We start from the raw sequence: 20,186 nt of genomic DNA, 5'->3' as shown, positions 1-20,186 counted from the left end.
TAGACTTGCTACTACTGCTGTCTTTTTGTATTTCCCCCTTTGGATCTAAGAAAATAATAGGTTTTCAGACAAACAAGCTAATATATAATTCATAGCACAGGTCAAAGTGTTACTTTTTCACTGCATTCCCTAGTTTAAAAAACTTAGTATTGTCTTGAGTATAAAATAAATCCCTAGAAAAAAATCTAAAATCAATTTCCCTTCCCAGTTAATTAATAGCTTGGAACCAGTCCACTTTAGTAGCTGTATGTAGGACATTTTATTATACAAAACATTTCTGAGTTATTTAACTATGATTTTCCCTTGACATAGAAATTAGTTAGGTGAACAAGACTACAGAATCTTCTGCACACAAATGCTATTTTATCCAGTCTAGGTGTCTTCATCTATTTGGCAAAAACATTATCAAGTACCCATTGAGCAATTCAGTGGTAAAATTAGCAAAAATAAATAAATAAAGTGAACAAATTGTTATCACATCAGGGTCACAATTCATCTATAGCTTGACCACTTCCATCTTCTCTAGCATGTGTTCAGTATCAAGATTGTGCAATGAGGGGCACCAAGCACTTCTCAGACTCCTGAAATATGTAAACCATCAACAGTAGGAACCTCATGGTCATTACCAGTGTCTGTGTGCTGAGAAGAAGATCAAGTATTTTGTAATGGTCTGTGCAGTTCTGGATAGGCTCATGACAAAGGGCCTCAGCTGTGGTAGGGACTGAACTTGAGCTGGTTGTGCAAGTACATATAAGATTTGAGAACAGACTGTGGCACATCTAGGTAGGGAATAGGTGTGGAAGTTGGGTAAGCCATGTCAGTGCTCACCAGCAAATAGTTCCATACCTTCTGACAACAGGTCACAGTGAAGGAGGTTGATAGAATTAACAAGCAGTTTTCAGGGACAACCTTGTAATAGGGGGTCAGATGAAAAATCAATTCATTGTAGAGAAGAGGCTAGCATTAGGGAGACTAGCTTAAAAAGTCAAGGTGGAAACTTACTCTTCTCTGGTTATGATGAATATCATATTGGGCAATGTGATGGATATGAAAGTTCAAAGGAAGGAACAAAAACCAATAAATCCGTTCTCTCTTGCCTGATGGAAGTATTGCAGTTTCTTGTCTACTATCTTTACAAAATTGTGTAAGAAGACCACATTGTAAGATCTTATTTAATAAACCTTAATATAATGCTTGATAAGTACTATGTAAGGTAGGGAAAAAGAAGTAGGTATTAACAGAGTTCCTAAATTCCTGTTTTATAGATAATGAAATAGTACCCTAAAGCATTTAATTACTTGTCCTGGACACGTGGTGGGAAGTAACAGAGCAGGCATTTAACTACAGCAGTGAGCACCAGCCCTTGCTTTAAATCACTATGTTATGCTGCCTCATAAGAGGAAAATTTAATGAAATTTACTCTCTCACCAAAGGGGGGAGATGATGTTAAGGTGTTTGTGAACTGGTGGTTTCAGTTGTCTTAGATTGGAAAGGCTGTAGATAGGTATGTGTAATTTGGGGATTGAGGAGTTTGAAGTTTCATAGAATAATCAAGCTAGCAATGTGGATGTTGGCTGCATAAATGCAGAAGACTGAGGTTCTAAAATTAGTTCTCCAGGCCAGATTTTCTGCAGAACCTGTGACTATACACTACAAACAATTATTTAAAGGCTTGACTTTATGGCACTGCAATATGTGGTTTACAGACATTGCCTCACTTATCCCAGATGAGATGTGTACCCTTATCATCTTTGTTTTATAGATGGAAAAAACGAGAGTGAAAGAGACTCATTTACCTGCCTCAATCCCCATAGTTACAATGTAAAGGAAAGAAGAATTTTAACCCAAGTTCTTCCAGCTCTAAAACCCATATGTTTAAATTCCACATCTGTGAAATAGAAAGGATCCTTTGAAGAAAATTGAAGTGTAGTGAATTTTTTAAAATCAAGGAAGGGAAAAGGTTTCAGATGGTAGATTTGTTCTCACATTCAACAAGAACAAGGTCTCTGGATAACCTTTAGAGAGATGATGAGAAGCAGAAAAGTTGGAAGCAAAAATGGAAAGAGAGGGTGTGGAAGAAGCTCTTAGAAGATAACTGGGTAGGAGAAGTCTGGCTGTCTAAAAAGACAGGGAGGAAATAGAGGTGTGGTCTCAGTCACAGAAAGTTTGCTGCCAAAATTGGCTCCTGGTTGAGTTCCAAAGGGACAAGTCTACACCAACCTTTTTTGTACTTTCTTTTTTGGAGAGTACTTTCTGTAGAAGTTCTATGAACGAATAATAAAAGTTAGGACATTTTCCCATTGGTCCATGTTTGTATTTATATGGCTTGATTGCTTTGATGTCTTTTAACTTCAAGGCAAAGGACCCACAACTTGCACACCTAACCTAATTACATTATATCTAGGACATAATTAGATCTACCTTTCCCCCCTTAAGTTTCTTCAATACAAATGACAATGATCCTCCCACATTTTTGGTATTATTATTATTGTTGAACTCCATGTGAACTTGCAATCAGCTATGAAATACATTTATAGCTAGCACTTTATAAATAGTTTTATACTTCTGTCTATATTATACTATGTGGCATGCACGATGAATAGTGATTAGAGTATTAAATTTCACCAAGAAGAATATGATGTATGCATATATAATTTTTCTTAATTTAAATATACCTTTCCCACTATATATCAAACTTGTCTTTTTAAAATCACCTTTTAATGATAACATTCAGCTTCATTTTTCTTCTTAGTAAGCTTTGAGAATTCAACTCAGACTGTTCTTACTTAATTGGAAGTAAGTGAACACTGAAGACGTAAAAATAGTTTCATGGTCACACTATTGGGAAATCCAAACTTTCCCAAGTGCTGAAGTTGCAAACGGAAATAGTGAGTAACACTAAGAATGAGGCTCCAGTGGCATTATCATGTTTGCAACATGGCTTTTGTTAGTAGGAATAATTGTGAAGCAAATCCAGACCTTATCAAAAAATACCAGTTTGGAATCTTCTAAAACTTCAGAAACAAAAACAATCCTTGACTTTTAAAAAGACTTCTTTTGATGTCTCTAACTAAGAAAACTCAGTGTATGAAAAGAAAATGTTTTTTATGAATTTTTAATGGTAGCTCTAAAGAACTTTAAATAACAAATCTGGGTCAGCCTCGGTTTTGAAATTAGAAGGACAAATGGGTAACATTCCTGAGCTACAGTGAAAAAAAAACAATCATTGGAAAAGTAATGAGAATGTCTACTGTAAAGAGTTTTGTTATAACGGCAGATAATAATAGCTCTTATTCAGAAAGCAGAAAGCAAGCCCAGGCAGCCAGGCTACAAGGAGCAGGGCAAGAATGGCTGTTGCTACCTGGCAACCTGAGGTGCCCTTCAGGTGCCCTTGCCTTCCCTTTAGTGAACATTGGTGATGTTCTTTGAGCCTCCTTCTGTACTCTAGCTTTCTGGAATCAACTACAAAGGAGGTGAGAGTCTTTCCACCCCGTCCCACTTTTAACAACTGGTTCTCTCAAGTTTTTGTCCACATCTCTCACTCTACTGTCCTACAAAGGCTTTTCCATTGGTCTTCATTATCCAGAGTACATATCTCCAGTGGTTTACTTTCTATTTGAAAGAGATGTTTTTTTTCCCCAATCAGAGAATTTTTCTAAGTGTTTGTATTGAATTGTCAACAACTTAATCATATAAATATTACTGATCACTATTTAAATATATACTAAAATGTGGTTTTATTTTGTATGTATATATATTATATTAGATTTTTAAAAAAAACTTGTATTTTAAAAATATAGAGACACTTATCCAATGTTCTTGTTTGTTTTGTTTTTTGCCAGTCCTGGGACTTGGACTCAGGGTCTGAGCACTGTCCCTGGCTTCTTTTGCTCAAGGCTAGCACTCTTCCACTTGAGCCACAGCGCCATTTCTGGCTTTTTCTATATATGCGGTGCTGAGGAATTGAACCCAGGGTTTCATGTATATGAGGCAAGCACTCTTGCCATTAGGCCATATTCCCAGCCCAGACACTTATCCAATGAAGTACTCAGTACAATTAGCCACTATGATAAGCACTTACAATAACAAGTAATCTTTTTTTGTTTGTTTTTGCCAGTCCTGGCATTTGAATTCAGTCCCCAAACTTATTTTGTTCAAAGCTAGTGCTTTACCAATTTGAGCACCACATCCAGATTTTCCCAAGATAAGAGTCTCACAGCCTTTCCTGCCTGGGCTGGCTTTGAACTGAGATCCTCAGATCTCAGCCTCCTGAGTAGCTAGGATTACAGGCGTGAGTGCTGGCTCCCAGCTCCATAATACCTTATAATACCTTTGAGTTAGTCTTCCTCCTCATCGTCATCTTTATTACGTTGCTTTGGCCTTAACCCATGAAAGACCTCAGAAGATTACATACTTGCTCCTATTTCCACATCAAGAAAGTCTGTCAACTCCAGAACTCAGGCCCACAGTGATCTCAGAGCACGGGTGCTGCTATTCTAGCCACTTCAGTGGAGCATGTTACCAATGTCTTCTTGAAGTTTTGACATGGCCTGCTATTGGGGCCCTCTCCAGTCTCCTTGAAAATTTCAGAAATCGTATTTCCTTTTGTGAATCTTTCCAATGAAATGCCCTTCCATGAGTAGTCTTTGGATTCATACTTATATAAGCTCAGGAAGTTCAGCCTTCTGAGCGTACCTTCTTGTCCCACCATCAGCATATATAATATTTAATAGCTTGTCTGTCTAGCTGGGCTTTAAATTCCTCAGAGAACAGACGATTTCTTGGTATATCATATACCATGCCAAAAGATAAAACCTCAATATAACAGTCATCATAAAAATGAAACAGCTTTCCCTATAGGCTCCTAGTTCTGGCTAATACCCTGATGTGTCATCTCCCAGGAACACATACTCTGTGTTCTGCCAGGGATGGGGTGGAACTTGGTTTCAGGCATTGTGTTTTGTTCTCAGGGTGAATATGGTTGCCAAATTGAAACACATTCAGGTCACATATCTACACCCAATGGTCTTTTGTGGGCCAAATTTTCACTGGCAGTGGCATGTACAAGTAATCTTGTGAGTTTTAGCATGAAAACTTAGAAATCCCACAGCAAACCCAGGACCCACCTGGAAATCCCACCTCACTCTCATTTGTTCTCTTTTACTCCTTCCTGAATTCAGAAATCAACCTCTGGCCAACTTTTCAATGTTTACCTATATTAAAACGTTTTTAATAGGAATTTCCTGAAAAGAAAAATAACTTTCAGGGAGTTAAGTGTATTTGAGAATGTAAATTTTTTTCTCTGTCCTTCTGATGTGTATTCCAGTCATGCCTCTTTTTCAGTTTTCATGGTTACCAAGCTTATCGACACCATCTCCTTCCTAGAATAGATTACAATGACTCCCCATGGTTTTATTCTGGTTTCTTCTTTTGTAATCTGGTCTCTTCTGAGTAGCTGGAGTGTCCTTGTAAATACAAAATGGGCTCAAATCATTCTTCCACCCCAAATCCTTTAGGGATTTATTGCGCATAGCAGAGGACTGTATGACCTCCCTCTGCCTTAGTGTGAGGCCTTGCCTCCTCTGATTTCAGCTTCTCCCCCACTCACCCAGCCCAGCCTCAGAGACACACCCAGTCCCTGCTTGCCCTAAATCCTGGCTTTGTTTAGTGCCCAAGCCTGGAAATCTCTTTGTCAAGGTATTGCTTATTCATATTTCATCCAGACACACTTAATTCACACTTCTATTTAATAACCTCAGACAAAGCCTACCCATGGTCCTCCAATATACAATGTTGCTATATCAATAGCTAAGTTACCTTGTATTGCTATTCTATGCTATACCATTTATCCCTCCCTACTTCCTATATCTTAAAATGTTTCAACTCCATTAGATTAAGCTGTCTGTCTCCTTTTTTACTATTTCTAGTATCCATGAAACGTTTTTTTGGTGAAGGGGCATATTTGATTTTCATTAAACTAAATATGTAAGAAAAATAAGGAGGATGAAGGAAATTATAGGTTCATTCCTAAGATCATTCTTCTGAAATAGGTTATCAGCACTTTCTCATGAAAATAAGAACACCTTAATAGTCATGAATATTCCTTAAAAATAAGACCTTTTAAAGAAATCTCCTCCTCCTCATCCCTCTCCTCTATACTGGAGTTTGAACTCAAGACCTTATTATACCTGCTAAGAAAGTGTGCCATCTCAAGCAGTATGGAGATTCCTCAGAAGGCTAAATATAGAACTCCCCTATGACCCAGCAGCCCTACTTTTGGGTATCTATCCAAAAGACCACAAACAAAATCACAGTAATGCCACCAGCACAACAATGTTCATCGCAGCACAATTTGTCATAGCGAGAATCTGGAACCAACCCAGATGCCCCTCAGTAGACGAATGGATCAGGAAAATGTGGTACATATACACAATGGAATTTTATGCCTCTATCAGAAAGAATGACATTGTCCCATTTGTAAGGAAATGGAAGGACTTCGAAAAAGTTATACTAAGTGAAGTGAGCCAGACCCAAAGAAACATGGACTCTATGGTCTCCCTTATTGGGAATAATTAGTACAGGTTTAGGCAAGTCATAGCAGAGCATCACAAGGCCCAATAGCTATACCCTTATGAACACATAAGATGATGCTAAGTGAAATGAACTCCATGTTATGGAAACAATTGTTATATCACAGTTGTAACTACTTTCAATGTCCCATGTGTATATGTAGCTTCTATTATTGATGATGTTCTTGTGGTTGTACCTACACTATCTCTGTAATCTTATCTGAGTATATTGGAAACCGTGTATGCTGGTATTGGATGCAGGAAATTGAAAGGGAATACCAAATTTGAGAGACACAGGGTAAAAAAAGACAAACAACTACAAAAGCAATACTTGCAAAACTGTTTGGTGTAAGTGAACTGAACACCTCCGGGGGTGGGGGGAAGGGAAAGGGGGAGGAAGGAAGGGGGTATGAGGGACAAGGTAACAAACAGTATAAGAAATGTATCCAATGCCTAACGTATGAAACTGTAACCTCTCTGTGCATCAGTTTGATAATAAAAATTTGAAAAAAAAAAAGAAAGAAAGTGTGCCATCTACATGTGCCATTTCTTCACCTCAGGGCTATCTATCACCTAAGCTGTGCCCTCAGGTCTTTGTGCTTTTAGTTTTTGGAAAAGGTCTCACATTTTTACCTAAGGCTGATTTTGGACTATCACTTTCATACCTATACTGTAGGTGAGATCACAAGTGTGTACCACCTAGTAGAATTTACTGGTTGAGAGTGTAAGGTCCAGGTCTGGGAGGTGGCCAGGTGAGGGAAGGTGGCTGCCTCTAGGTATGCCAGTTACCTAGGTAATGCAGGTACTGGGCGGCAACTTTAGACAAGTGGAGGCATCTTCATGGAGCTCTACCAGCTCTACCTTGCAATGAGGAGATCCCCCTTTTTACCCCATTTGACCTGAAACTGTGATACTTCTGATCTCTGCCTCCCCGGGATTACAGTTATATACTACCATGCCTGGCAGATTATTCATAATCTTACACTTAAGGTTACTGTTATCTCCATTGTATGAATAACTTATTTATATCCTTTCAATTTAAATGTTTTCAATGTAGAATTCTTTTGCCAGAAAAAAATATTAGAAGGGAAGTTAAGAGTCCAGGCCAAATTCATGCATGTGTGCATGTGTCTGGCTCCTGTGGACTCTATTACCTGGACTTCTACAGATTTTCACATTAAAACACATTCTCCCTCTTTCAGAAACTCTTGAAAGTAGGTAACAAAGATACATGGTGGAGAAGGTTGGGGAAATGAAAGCATAAGGCCAACTCTGTAAATAACACACTTGGATTCAGACAGAAGCTTCTGCAAGTGAGTTTCATAGAAAGCTTTCAGAGTTTTGAAGCTGCAGAACAGATTATGTATAGATTTTAGTTATGTATAGATTTTAGAGTTGTTTTAGTTATTTATGTTTGAAAGGCAAGGTTACAGATGATACACAGTGGATTACAGAAAAGAAATTCTTAAGATATTGCCATATTCCATAATAACAAATTTATGTGTTAAGTATAGACATTCATAATAGAAATTAACTAATTGTAATAGCTAAATAATATAGGGAAATAAAATAAAGGATTAGGGGCTGGGAATATGGCTTAGCAGTAGAGTGCCTGACTAGCATGCACGAAGCCTTGGGTTTGGTTCCTCAGCACCACATAAGCAGAAAAGGCTGGAAATGGTGCTGTGGCTCAAAAAGTAGAGTGCTAGCCTTGAGCAAGAAGAAGCCAGGGACAGAGCTCAGGCCGAGTCCAAGCCTCAGGAATGGCAAAAAAAAAAAAAAAAAAGAAAAGAAAAGAAAAAGAAAAGAAAGGTTTAAGGACAAAGTTGTTAGGATTGGGACTAAGATGAAATGTCCAGACATGCTGTAATATGTCTAAATGTAATGAACAATTCTGTTATGTTCAGGTTCTTTTTATTTATTTATTTTTAATTTTTTTAATAGATTACAATGTTAAATTTATTTTTTCCAGTTAGAATTCTTTTTTTAATTTTTTAAATTGTCAAACTGATGTACAGAGAGGTTACAGTTTCATACGTTAGGCATTGGATACATTTCTTTTACTGTTTGTTACCTCCTCCCTCATTCCCCCTTCCCCCTCCCCCTCCCCTTCCCCCTCCCCCTCCCCCTCCCCTTCCCCCCCTTCCCCTCTCCCCCAATGAGTTGTTCAATTCATTTACACCAAACAGTTTGCAAGTATTGCTTTTGTAGTCGTTTGTCTTTTTATCCTGCGTCTCTTGGTTTTGGTATTCCCTTTCACTTTCCTAGTTCTAATACCAGGTTCTTTTTATAGTTGTGAGTTTCTGAGTTGCTTCTGGTAACCCATTCCAAAAACCTTTTCACCTGTGAGTAACTAAAGAATCCCTTGTTATGCCTACAATTTAAAAAGACAATGAAGCATTATCATCACAAATATCTGCCCTGTCTACAATATTTTAATATTTAAATCTTTTATTTAAGGAATAGTTTTATACCTTGGAAAACATTACATAAAAGATTAAAACATTTTATTCTTAACCTGCTTTGTTAAATGGCAACTCCTTTGACTCCTTAATGATAACAACAACCAAAAAAAAAAAAAAACTACAAGTGTTGATTACTTTTCTTCCCTATTCTGAATCTTCCTGGGAAATTGTTCAGTAAACATTTATTTTAGAAGGGCATCATAAGCATCTTCACTTGGATAAATACAGGTGTGTGAGCATGGCTAGCACAGGTTCTTCATTCCACAGAGAGACAAAGAGATTAACCCTAGGAACTCATAGTAGCTGGGTTGTCAGTGTTTGAAGTCAGGTTTTTTTTATGATTACTTTTAAGTGACTAGATACTCATGAGACCCCATTAAAATTGCCCTCGTATAGCACAACCAATCCTCATTTGTGCACTCTTCTACTCAAAAGATTTTAAAAAATGCTCTTTTGAAAGCTTTTGTCAAGGTCTTTTATTGAAAAGTCTTGTGTGAATATTGGAAAGTCAGATGAAGGAAAGCAAGTCTGTATACCACTTCTATGTGAAAAACTTACTGATTCTCCAGGTAACAAAAAGAGAGGATGTCTGTGAAATTTCTTAGAAACACAGTTGAAGAACATTGTGTTATAATAATCCCAATGTATACATTAGCCAGTCACTGTTCTCATTCTCTACCTATTTAGTATCATATATCATGTACCAGACCTTCTCCTAGGAATTGAAGACATCAAGGCATAACAAGTAGATAAGTGAGACCCTCAAGAAATTTATGCCTTATGAAATACAAGATGATAAGCAAATAGGTGAATACACTATAGACTAAGCATATGAGATTCTGACTGTGCAGCCTACCTTTGGAGTAATAGAAAATGAAGTTATTAATTCCAATCAGGATAAGAGCTGGGGTTAGGAGTATCTTTATAATGATTAGTATGCTTAAGCTCTCTTGAAAGATGAGAAGTCTTCATCAGATAGAATGTATATATAATTAAAATACAGACATTAGTAAAGGCAGAGGAATGGGCTGTGTCTGGCAGGATTAGTGGTGAGGAAGGATTATTCTAATTTGAATTGTGTTCTGTTTAGTTTGCAACTAAACTGGTTGGCCTAACTGGGTAAAGGTTGCTGATGAAGAAAGATAGCTACTGCTTCTAGTGAGGAACTGGAGGAGAAGGAACATCCTGTCCAGATCAGAGTTGAACTGGTCTTGAAGAAAGCAATAGGAAATAAACTCCTATAGGTATATCTAGGGGGGTAATTTGGTTCTATTTCTCACAAGTTTTCTTAGAAAGATGTGGACGTTGTAACCTGAAAAGGCCAAAATATCCAATCCTACACAGTTGTTTATGGAAGAATTAGAAATCTCTGTACCTTCAGGTGGCAGATGTCTTCAGGCATTGTTTTAGTTTTTGATCTTTTATTGATGTAATGAGCTAATGACTTGTAAATTGAAGTACTCATTATACATTGGAATAAAAATCTATCTCATTTTTCAAACAAGAATTCCTCACAACAATCCCAGTAAGCCCTTTGTTATTAGTTCATAATAAGAAACAGAAAAAGAAATGAAGTGTAAAGTCTATTCTTCAATGTTAAATCAACTTCATTCTACTGAAATCATATACTAGGGATCTCCAAAGTCATTTAAAATTTATTAAAATGTTAATTTGGTTTTGTAAGTCCTAATGGAGAATTTCAGGGAAAAAAATACAGTAAACCTGTGAAAACACCATCTGCGTAACATTCGGAAATGTATCCTATGTCTATTTTCCATAGTTTTACTCTTTATGAACTTACTACTGAATTCGTATTCTTGAAGTAAAGAGAAAATTCTGACTATAGAAAAATATAGTGAAAATACTAAATAAAATATTTAATGTTTTTGTTTAAAGTTTTGCATATATAAATCTTGCCTAAGTTATTAATAGGCTTAAGAAAAACAATATAAACAATTTCTCCTAAGTAGAAACCAGCTTAAGAGAATAGACTTCCGTCAGAATTGGCTGTTGTTTGGGAGAAGGGAAACTGAATTCAAACACTTTTGTGAGAAACTGGGAAAGAGGAAGCAATTCAGCTTCACAATCAACCACTGATATTTGATTTACTTTCTGGAGTTTACAAGTGCCTGCCAAGTTACGTACAATGCACACGGCCTGATGCTTGGAGGGGTTCCCTTCCAGCTGTGTCTGCGTCAGTCATGGCCATGAGAGAGGAAGCAACTTGGAGAAAAGATTGTTTACTGCTTAACCTTAACATGAAATTAGAAAGCTAAAATAAAGTGGTTTAAAATACCACTGGAAAGCTGTTTTGTTTTTTAAATAAATAAATAAATCATACCCAAAGAGGCGCTTAGTGTTATAACATTACATGTTTGTTAGGATCTCAGTTTTGAATAGTATCTGTTTAGCACTTCTTTGGGGATAATTATAACAAGTCAAAAATTGTGTGTGTGTGTGTGTGTGTGTGTGTGTGTGTGTGTGTGTGTGTGTGTGTGTGTGAGATGGTACTAGGACTTAAACTCAGGGCCAGAGTGCTGTCTCTGAGCTTCTGTGCTCAGTGCTACTGCTCTACCACTTGAGCCTTTTTGGTGCTTAACTGGGGATAAGAATCTCATGGACTTTACTGCCCAAGCTGGCTTTGAACCTCTATCCTCATATCTCAGCCTTCTGAGTAGTTAGGATTACAGATGTGATTTACCCTGGCTTGGCAAAAATATATTTTAAAAGATACTTCTGTGTTAACAATCATTTATAAATTTCATGTGATATTAAACAAACCAAGTAACCAACCCCAATATATCACGATCATGTCTTCAAGAAAACTGCAATCTAAGGAGTATGGGGATATTTATATGGAGATGAGCTAAGAGTGTGAAATTGGATACAGCGTGTGGCATGATTGTTACTTTTTCTTTATTGCTGTACCTTTGTACTTGTTCCCATTTATAGATTAGAGTAAATACTAACCATATTCCTTTGGCAGACTTAGAACACATAAGCAAAGAAACCATTGACCAGCCACACAGAAGTAGTTTCCTCCCTAGAGAAGACTACTTCACCTCTTGAGACTGGATTGGGCAAAGTGTGGAAATAAGTTTGCAGACATCAGAGTAGTTGAAGAAAGGCATTTTGTTCATATGGACCCTGTCTGTAGGGAGAAGAAAAGGAAAGGAGTGCCCACCAGCAGTGATTTTAGCCTTACAGGGTTCCATACCCAAGAGTGAAACAGAGATGCCTCCTTCCTGAAATTGTTTTGAGATACACAGGAGAGTAACGCTCTTATATTCACAGCTTTTCATCTACATTCGAAAGCTATCAATGTGCAAATTTTGCAAAAGAGAAACATCAGTGAGCAAGGTGAGAGTAAGAATGAACTATTTGAATAAGAAAGAAGAGTAGTATTCATTCTCAAAAACAAAGACAATGTGACATATGGGATATTTTGTTAATTTTTCCTTAAGATTTTTTTTAGTCTTAAGAAATATGATTTAAATCTGCTTAGTAATGTAAAACTGTGTCCCCCTCCTCCCCTATCCCCATCAAAGGAAGTATGGTTTTTCCTCAATTTCTTCTGAATTTCTCAGACACTATCTTCAAATTCTCATCCAGATGTTGGGGCTGGCAGGAGCTGGGAGGGGCAATTTCAGATCAACTCATCGGCATCAGTTGGGTTTACTTTTTAATCTTTGAAAGTCTTCTACTAGCAACATGCCAGTCAGAGGCTGATTCTGGAGCCATCTCTCACTTTGAGCATCACACTTCGTAAGCAATAGTTACCTTCCCTATGCCCATTTTTTTGTATAATAATGTGACAAGAACTTTTGATATTACTCAGCAGAATTTTACCCTTATGAGTCAGTTGGCATTGAAACACAGAATTTTGCCATCTTTTTTCTATTCATTTAATCTGTTCTACACCTTCACTGGTTCTTTTGGGTAAGCATGCATAGATGTGCAGCTGTATATGATTTTGCTCTTTAAGGAAGCTATGCTCTATCGACTCTGTGATAAATCCTTGTCTTCATGGCTGAATAATATTTTCATCTGCAATTAACAGAACAAGAACAGGAGGATGAAGATCAATGTAAAGAGCTTTCTGTGCATTTCATGTTTAGTGGATAATTCGTGGAATATTTTGTATTTCTTGGATCAATCACATTATGTTGTTAAAAACTACTGGATTCCACCCACACAGTTTTTGAAAGGAAAAGAAATGATGAGTTCCAGGAAGGGCTCACAACATTTGCTTATTATCTCTGGATTAATCAATTTCAAAGAAAAGAATTAAAAAAAACTAAGACCACAGGACCGGTAACCAGTATTGCTAGAAATTATGACCCTGTTAGCTTGACATTTGTGTGTGTGTGTGTGTGTGTGTGTGTGTGTGTGTGTGTGAAAGGATCTAATTATTAGGCTATTAATAAGCTTATTTAAGTACTCATTAAATGTGCTACCATTTAATAGGCTTGTCTAATTACAAACCTTTATTAAAAGTCCTAGGATTTTTTTTTTTAAGAAATGTATTTTTCCACTGAATATCACAGGAGAGGTTGAGTTCTACAAGCTGGTCCAAATGAATTATAATGTACTCTGTGCAAAGATTTTTTTAAATGTGGACTAGTTTTCATCTATTTCTAGGTATCAACACAAATTTTGGAAAATAAATAGGGAAATCATGTAGAGTTTGGAAAAGAGAGTCATCAATTGTTAGGTGAAGGGCATTTAAAAATCTTTGACCAACTTTTATACTTTTATAAGGACTAAACCAATGGAGAGCTTCTACATTCCTTATATGTTGGAAGGCTGCAGGTTCTCTCAGATGTAGACAGTGCCTTTGATGGGAATATGCTTACTGTCAAACAGAAAGAAAGCTATTAATACAGTGGGTACTGGTAGCATCCCTGCATTCCTAGTGATTCAGAAGGCTGAGATTGTGGTTTAAAACCAGCCAGGGCAGGGAAGGCCATGAAACTGTTATCTCCAATTACTCACTGGAAAACTGGAAGTAGCATGTGGCTCAAAGTGGTAGAGTGCTATCTTTGAGCAAATAAAGCTCAGGAAGAGTGCCCTGACTTTGAGTTCAAGCCCAATGACCAACAACAGCAACAAAATTTCACTCTGCATGGGAGACATAAACAAGGATTATTGAATCCTCTATAATCAGAGAATTTTTACCTTTGTATTCTTTTCTCCTCTTTTCTCATTCTTCTCTTTTCTTCCCTCCTTGGCTCTTTTCACCTCTTCTTTCTTTTTCTTTCTCTTTGACAATACTAGGGTTGAACTCAAGGCATCTTGCCTGTTAGGCAGGAATTCTACCACTTCTACCACTCAGCCATCTCCTTTCTACATTGGTTATTTTTCATTTGGAGTCTCACTTTATACTCAGACTTCCCTGCATTGAAAATCACTTCTTTATGTCCACCTGAACTGGTGGTTTGTGCCACTGGGCCCAAACATTGCACTTCTCCTATAGCCTGAGATGACAGGTGCAAGCCACTAAATCCAGCCATTGGTTGAGATGGAGTCTTGAAATGTTTTGTACCATTTCAAGCATGATCTTTTGATCACTACTTCCCAAGTAGTTCAGATTTTAGGCTTTGAACCACTATTCTGGACAGATATTGGCTACTTAACCTAGAGATATGGAAATTAAAAAACAAATCCTTGCCTGGAATTTCCTTGCCAAGAAACTAATGGAGGACTTTAGTCCTGGTGGAGCCCCCGGAGTATCTAGGATCTGGGGTCGGGGGCTGCGTGTCCTCCGGGGCCTGACCATGTCTGGCTGCCTTGCTCCTGAGGGCGACTTCTGCTCTCGGCCATGTGGCGCGCAGGACAAGGAACATCCGAGATACCTGATCCCAGAACTTTGCAAACAGTTTTACCATTTGGGCTGGGTCACAGGGACTGGAGGAGGAACTAGCTTGAAGCATGGCAATGAAATCTACATTGCTCCTTCCAGAGTGCAAAAGGAACGAATTCAGCCAGAAGACATGTTCGTGTGTGATATAAACGAACAGGACCTAAGTGGACCTCCAGCATCTAAGAAGCTTAAAAAAAGCCAGTGTACCCCTCTTTTCATGAATGCTTACACAATGAGAGGAGCAAGTGCAGTGATTCATACCCACTCTAAAGCTGCTGTCATGGCCACCCTTCTCTTCCCAGGACGAGAATTTAAAATTACACATCAAGAGATGATTAAAGGAATACAGAAATGTACCTCAGGAGGATATTATAGGTATGATGATATGTTAGTGGTACCCATTATTGAGAACACTCCTGAGGAAAAAGACCTTAAAGAACGGATGGCTCAAGCAATGAATGAGTACCCGGACTCCTGTGCGGTACTCGTCAGGCGCCATGGAGTATATGTGTGGGGGGAAACATGGGAGAAGGCCAAAACCATGTGTGAGTGTTATGACTATTTGTTTGATATTGCCATATCAATGATGAGAGTAGGACTCAATCCTACACAGCTACCAGCTGGAGAGAATGGAATTGTGTAAGCCAAGTGTAAGTTTATCTATAGAGATAAATCTCAACTTAATTATTACTTAAGTGAAACTTGTCTATTTTTTAAACGAAGTTTTTAGTGATGCCATTAATTTGTCACTAAATACTACAAATGGTCACCGTCTCTTCTGACATTGAGAATTAGCTTTATTCTTGTAATTTTAAGCAATAAGGCAATGGAATAACGGTTTTTCTTTAAAAAAAAAAAAAAGAAACTAATGGAGCTTGTAAATTGAACCTACAACCAGATAATTTCATAGTCTATTTTCCCCACTATGCATATACTTACTTTTTTGTCCTAATGGACTTAAATATTCATCTTTGCAGTATTTCCCATTCAGGAAATTCAAGAAAGCTATTGTTCGAGATGGTAAAACTCCACCTGTGCCTGCACAGGCCTTTGGGTATACTTATTACTTACCTGTTTAAACATGATGAGGTCCTTGTATTTGTGTTTCACATGTAGAAAATAAGAGCCTTTTTTCTCTAAGGAACTTGTGTATATAGGCTAAAGTCACAGGAGACGAGAAACAACACTCAGAAATTCATACAAAATATATAATTAAGAGCTCATTCCAATCTTGAATAGCCATTGGCTTCAGTCATTACTGCCAGCACAACTGGGTCATGAAATTGTAGCTTCTCTTTTTTTCATATCATGATCTCTTCAAGAGTGGCTGTGTCATTTTTACAATATTATCTGTTGCCTTATCACTGTAGGTACTCTTTGGAGAACATCTTAGTAATCACCTTTCATGTTTTTCTCAAACTAAACTACTAGTTTCAACTTTAAGCTAAAACTGGACCCTACATTGCATTGTATTTATTCCCCCCATGCCAAAGCAGATGGCAAATAATCATCTTGATTTGTTCCTCTTTCCTAGAATTGCCCAGATTTTACAAGTGAAATTTCTGGTGAACGCTTTTTTTTTTTTCTTTTTTTTTTTTGCCAGTCCTGGACCTTGGACTCAGGGCCTGAGCACTGTCCCTGGCTTCTTTTTGCTCAAGGCTAGCACTCTGCCACTTGAGCCACAGCGCCACTTCTGGCCATTTTCTGTGTATTGGGGAATCGAACCCAGGGCTTCATGTATACGAGACAAGCGCTTTTGCCACTAGGCCATATTCCCAGCCCCACAAGTGAAATTTCTGAATCCTTGTAAATCCTTTACTTTTGGACCATCCACAGGACTCTTGAAACCTTTAACTGGCATTTCCTTGGCAATCACAGGAACTAGGTCCAGCTCTACTTTCTCTTCTACAATCCAAGAGCAATGATGTCCTGAGTGTTGAGTGTGGTCCACAATGTGGTATATGTAGTCTCACAACAGTTCCCCCAAATTCTTTTTTTTTTTTTTTGGCCAGTCCTGGGCCTTGAACTCAAGGCCTGAGCACTGTCCCTGGATTCCTTTTGCTCAAGGCTAGCACTCTGCAACTAGAGCCACAGCGCCACTTCTGGCCGTTTTCTGTATATGTGGTGCTGGGGAATTGAACCCAGGGCCTCATGTATACCAGGCAAGCTCTCTTGCCACTAGGCCATATTCCCAGCCCCTAGTTCCCCCAAATTGACATCAGAATAGACTTGAAAATCTGATGTTATCTTTTATTTACATGGCACTTTCATTGTACTAGTTACTACAAGACTATATTAATATTATAATTAGAAATTATAATATAGAGATGATTTACAGTGTACATGAGAAACACCTAGTAAATACACAAAGAAATGTTCAACATACTTAGCCATAAAAGAAATGAAAACAACAATGATGCTAAGTCATCTCACCCCTGTCAGAATGGCAAACAAGAAACTAGCAACAAGAAACACTGGTGAGGATGTTGAAAGAAACCTCATATACTGTTGGTGGGAATAAATTATCCTAACTACTAGGGAAACCAATATAGCGATCTGCAAAAAACTAAAAATAGAACTACCATATGATCCTTAGACTTATTGCCAAACAAATGTAAATCAACACATAAGGGAGAAACTTGAACACCCAAGTTTATAGCAGCATCTAGCAGTGTAGGTACCCCCAAACCAATGACTGAATAAAGAAAATGCAGTACTTATAAAGAGAAGAGTATTACTAAGCCAGAAAATGAATGAAACTATGTTATTTGCAGAAGATTAATAGAAGTGGAGATCTGCCTGTTAAGCTAGATCAGACAAATCTTGAATGGCTTTGCTTGTATGTGGCCATTTTTTTTTTTGTAAAGGTGATATACAGAGGGGTTACAGTTACATAAGTCAGGTAATAAGTGCATCTCTTTCTGAACGGTGTCACCCTCTCCCTCATTTTCTTGTCATTTCCCCCCACAACCCCCTTCCAAGATTTATCGCTCATTTCCAAAAGTAAGTATCACTGCTGCATTAGTTCACTCAATGTTGTTTTATATCTAGGCTCTCTATACATTTATGTCAATTGCCTCAGGACTAGTTGTCTCTAACTTGCAACTACTTATTTACAGAATACTTTCAGCTCTGTGCATGGGGAAAAATTTGGCTCTCTTTAGATTTTCTACAAGAGAAACTCACAGATGTGCTTGTTGAGATTTCTTTCAGTTCTCATGTAGCATGAGATCAGCTTGCTGCAGCAGTTTATAATCTATTGGTAGTCTTTTTAAAAGTTTGCTTGCTCCCAAGTGATTGACTAAAGATTTTTAAACTGTTGGAACTTTACAGGTGAAACAGATAGCAATCTACAGGGAGCTGATTGAAGATTATTAAAATTATCTTCAACACACTTAGTGTATCTTCACTCTGATGATACATGAATGCTCTGATAGTTGCTTAACCCCTTTGAATTAAAATTTGTCTCTGTAGAAGCTCCTGCTGAAATGCAAGTCTGTGGGAGGTAATATAGGTAATATAATGGTTTTGTGGACCAAATGGCTGTTACACAAGCCAAGGTGAAATAGGCAAGTAGGAAGGAGAAGAAAGCTTGATATGTCTGATGCAAGATAACATTGAATGGTGGTTGTTCTCAACAGTAAAACAGTGATGACATAAAGTACTAGACAGGGATGGCTAACAAAAATGTGGTTTGAGAAAGAGAAAAATGAATCTGTTTAATTTGTAGGATATTCATTGGATTCTTTTTTTTCATTATCTAGAAAATACTTCATTAGTTTCTGTAATCAAACCCACATAGATAAGAGCTTACATATTTAATACAATGCATTTAGCCCTATTCAAATGGGAAAAAAATAAGTTTAATGTTTCTGGACCAACATGGCAATTAATTTCTGTACAATGCCAATGCAACATGGTAAACTTGGATACTATTTCCAAAGTTGACAGCTAAAGTTTCCAAAATTAAAATTATATATATTTATATAAAAGACCAATAATAGCAGTATGTTATGCATCAATAACAGCAACATTTTTTCCAGGTTCTGCATTCATCTGAACAAAATTAGACATCCTCAATCAAGATATATTATATACATAAACTTCTTTGTTATATGCAAATCATTTTACCACTGCTTAAGCATAATAAATTTTCAAAACCTAAAAACAGTTTTGTGAGATTCTAGAATGTTTTTGTTACAAATTTAATAAAAAGGGAAATGCTATAAAATAAAAGAAATATATCTGCTTTATAATTTTCCTTCTTTATTCATAGAGTGCTGCTTTAAGGAATTACTAAGTAGCAGGGAGCTTAGCTGTATATTACATGAAGGGGAAAAAAGAATTAAGTTTTTTCTTCCCTACCCTCAGTAACTTTAGAATAGACTAGTCAACATCTGCTAACCTCCCACACAACCAGTGCTCTGCTTTTTCCTGATTTAACATCACTGAAAATGGTTGTATTTAGAAGGCACCATTGGTTGATTGCTGGTGGTATACTTTATTTTTTTTTCTCATAGTGGTAAGGCAGAAGTTCATTAAACAGCATGTGTACTTACATACTTACATCAATCTATTATCTGGAAGCCTGCCTTTGGAATTTTTTTATAAAGCTTGCTTGAAGGGACTCAGATTAATTCTTACTAGTGGTACCTAATACTCAGGGACATTTTATTTTTCCCTTTGAAGTTGGCTCAAATTGCATAGAACATTCTCTCCAAGTTGATACCTAGCTTCAGTTTTTCAAGCTCTTTTATTTATTTTTTTTTTTTGCCAGTCCTGGGGCTTGAACTCAGGGCCTGATGAGCACTGTCCCTGGCTTCTTTTTGCTCAAGGCTAGCACTCTGCCACTTGAGCCACAGCGCCGCTTCTGGCCTTTTTTATATATGTGGTGCTGAGGAATCAAATCCAGGGCTTTGTGTATATGAGGCAACCACTCTTGCCACTAGGCCATATTCTCAGCCTCAAGCTCTTTTTTTGGGGCCAGCTAGTAACTACCTTAGCTTTCACTTCACTACCGGACTCACTAATTTTTCAACCTGTTTAATTAACAATATGAAAAGGTGCTGAGATAGGTCATATCTGAAGAATTTAATAAAAATACAGATTTGAAATCACCCCACCCCCTTAAACCTACTGAATCAGAATCTTGTCAGGAAATGTTTCTGCATGCTAAAGTTGTAAAACCATGTTCTCCTGTCAGTGATCTCATTATTACCCACAGGTTTAAACTTTACTATTTACTAGTTTTGTATACTTCATGACTGGCAAATTTATAGTTCCATGGTA

General features: G+C 37.4%; 2 protein-coding genes across 2 annotated transcripts in view; both read left to right on the top strand.

Annotated features, from left to right (window-relative positions):
• Window positions 1–20,186, top strand: part of Adgrv1 (adhesion G protein-coupled receptor V1) — a 496,777-nt gene that overhangs the window by 222,542 nt on the left and 254,049 nt on the right. The gene's annotated exons all lie outside the window — the stretch shown is intronic.
• LOC125340011 (methylthioribulose-1-phosphate dehydratase-like) lies at window positions 14,765–15,736 on the top strand. The gene has a single exon (XM_048331391.1). It carries the CDS (start codon window positions 14,812–14,814, stop codon window positions 15,538–15,540), a length of 729 nt encoding a protein of 242 aa, XP_048187348.1. The 5' UTR covers window positions 14,765–14,811; the 3' UTR covers window positions 15,541–15,736.

This window comes from Perognathus longimembris, chromosome 22 (genome assembly GCF_023159225.1).
Source record: "Perognathus longimembris pacificus isolate PPM17 chromosome 22, ASM2315922v1, whole genome shotgun sequence".
Classification (NCBI taxonomy): Eukaryota; Metazoa; Chordata; class Mammalia; order Rodentia; family Heteromyidae; genus Perognathus; species Perognathus longimembris.
Note: the sequence above shows the minus strand (reverse complement) of the source record. Positions and strands in the feature narration are given on the sequence as shown.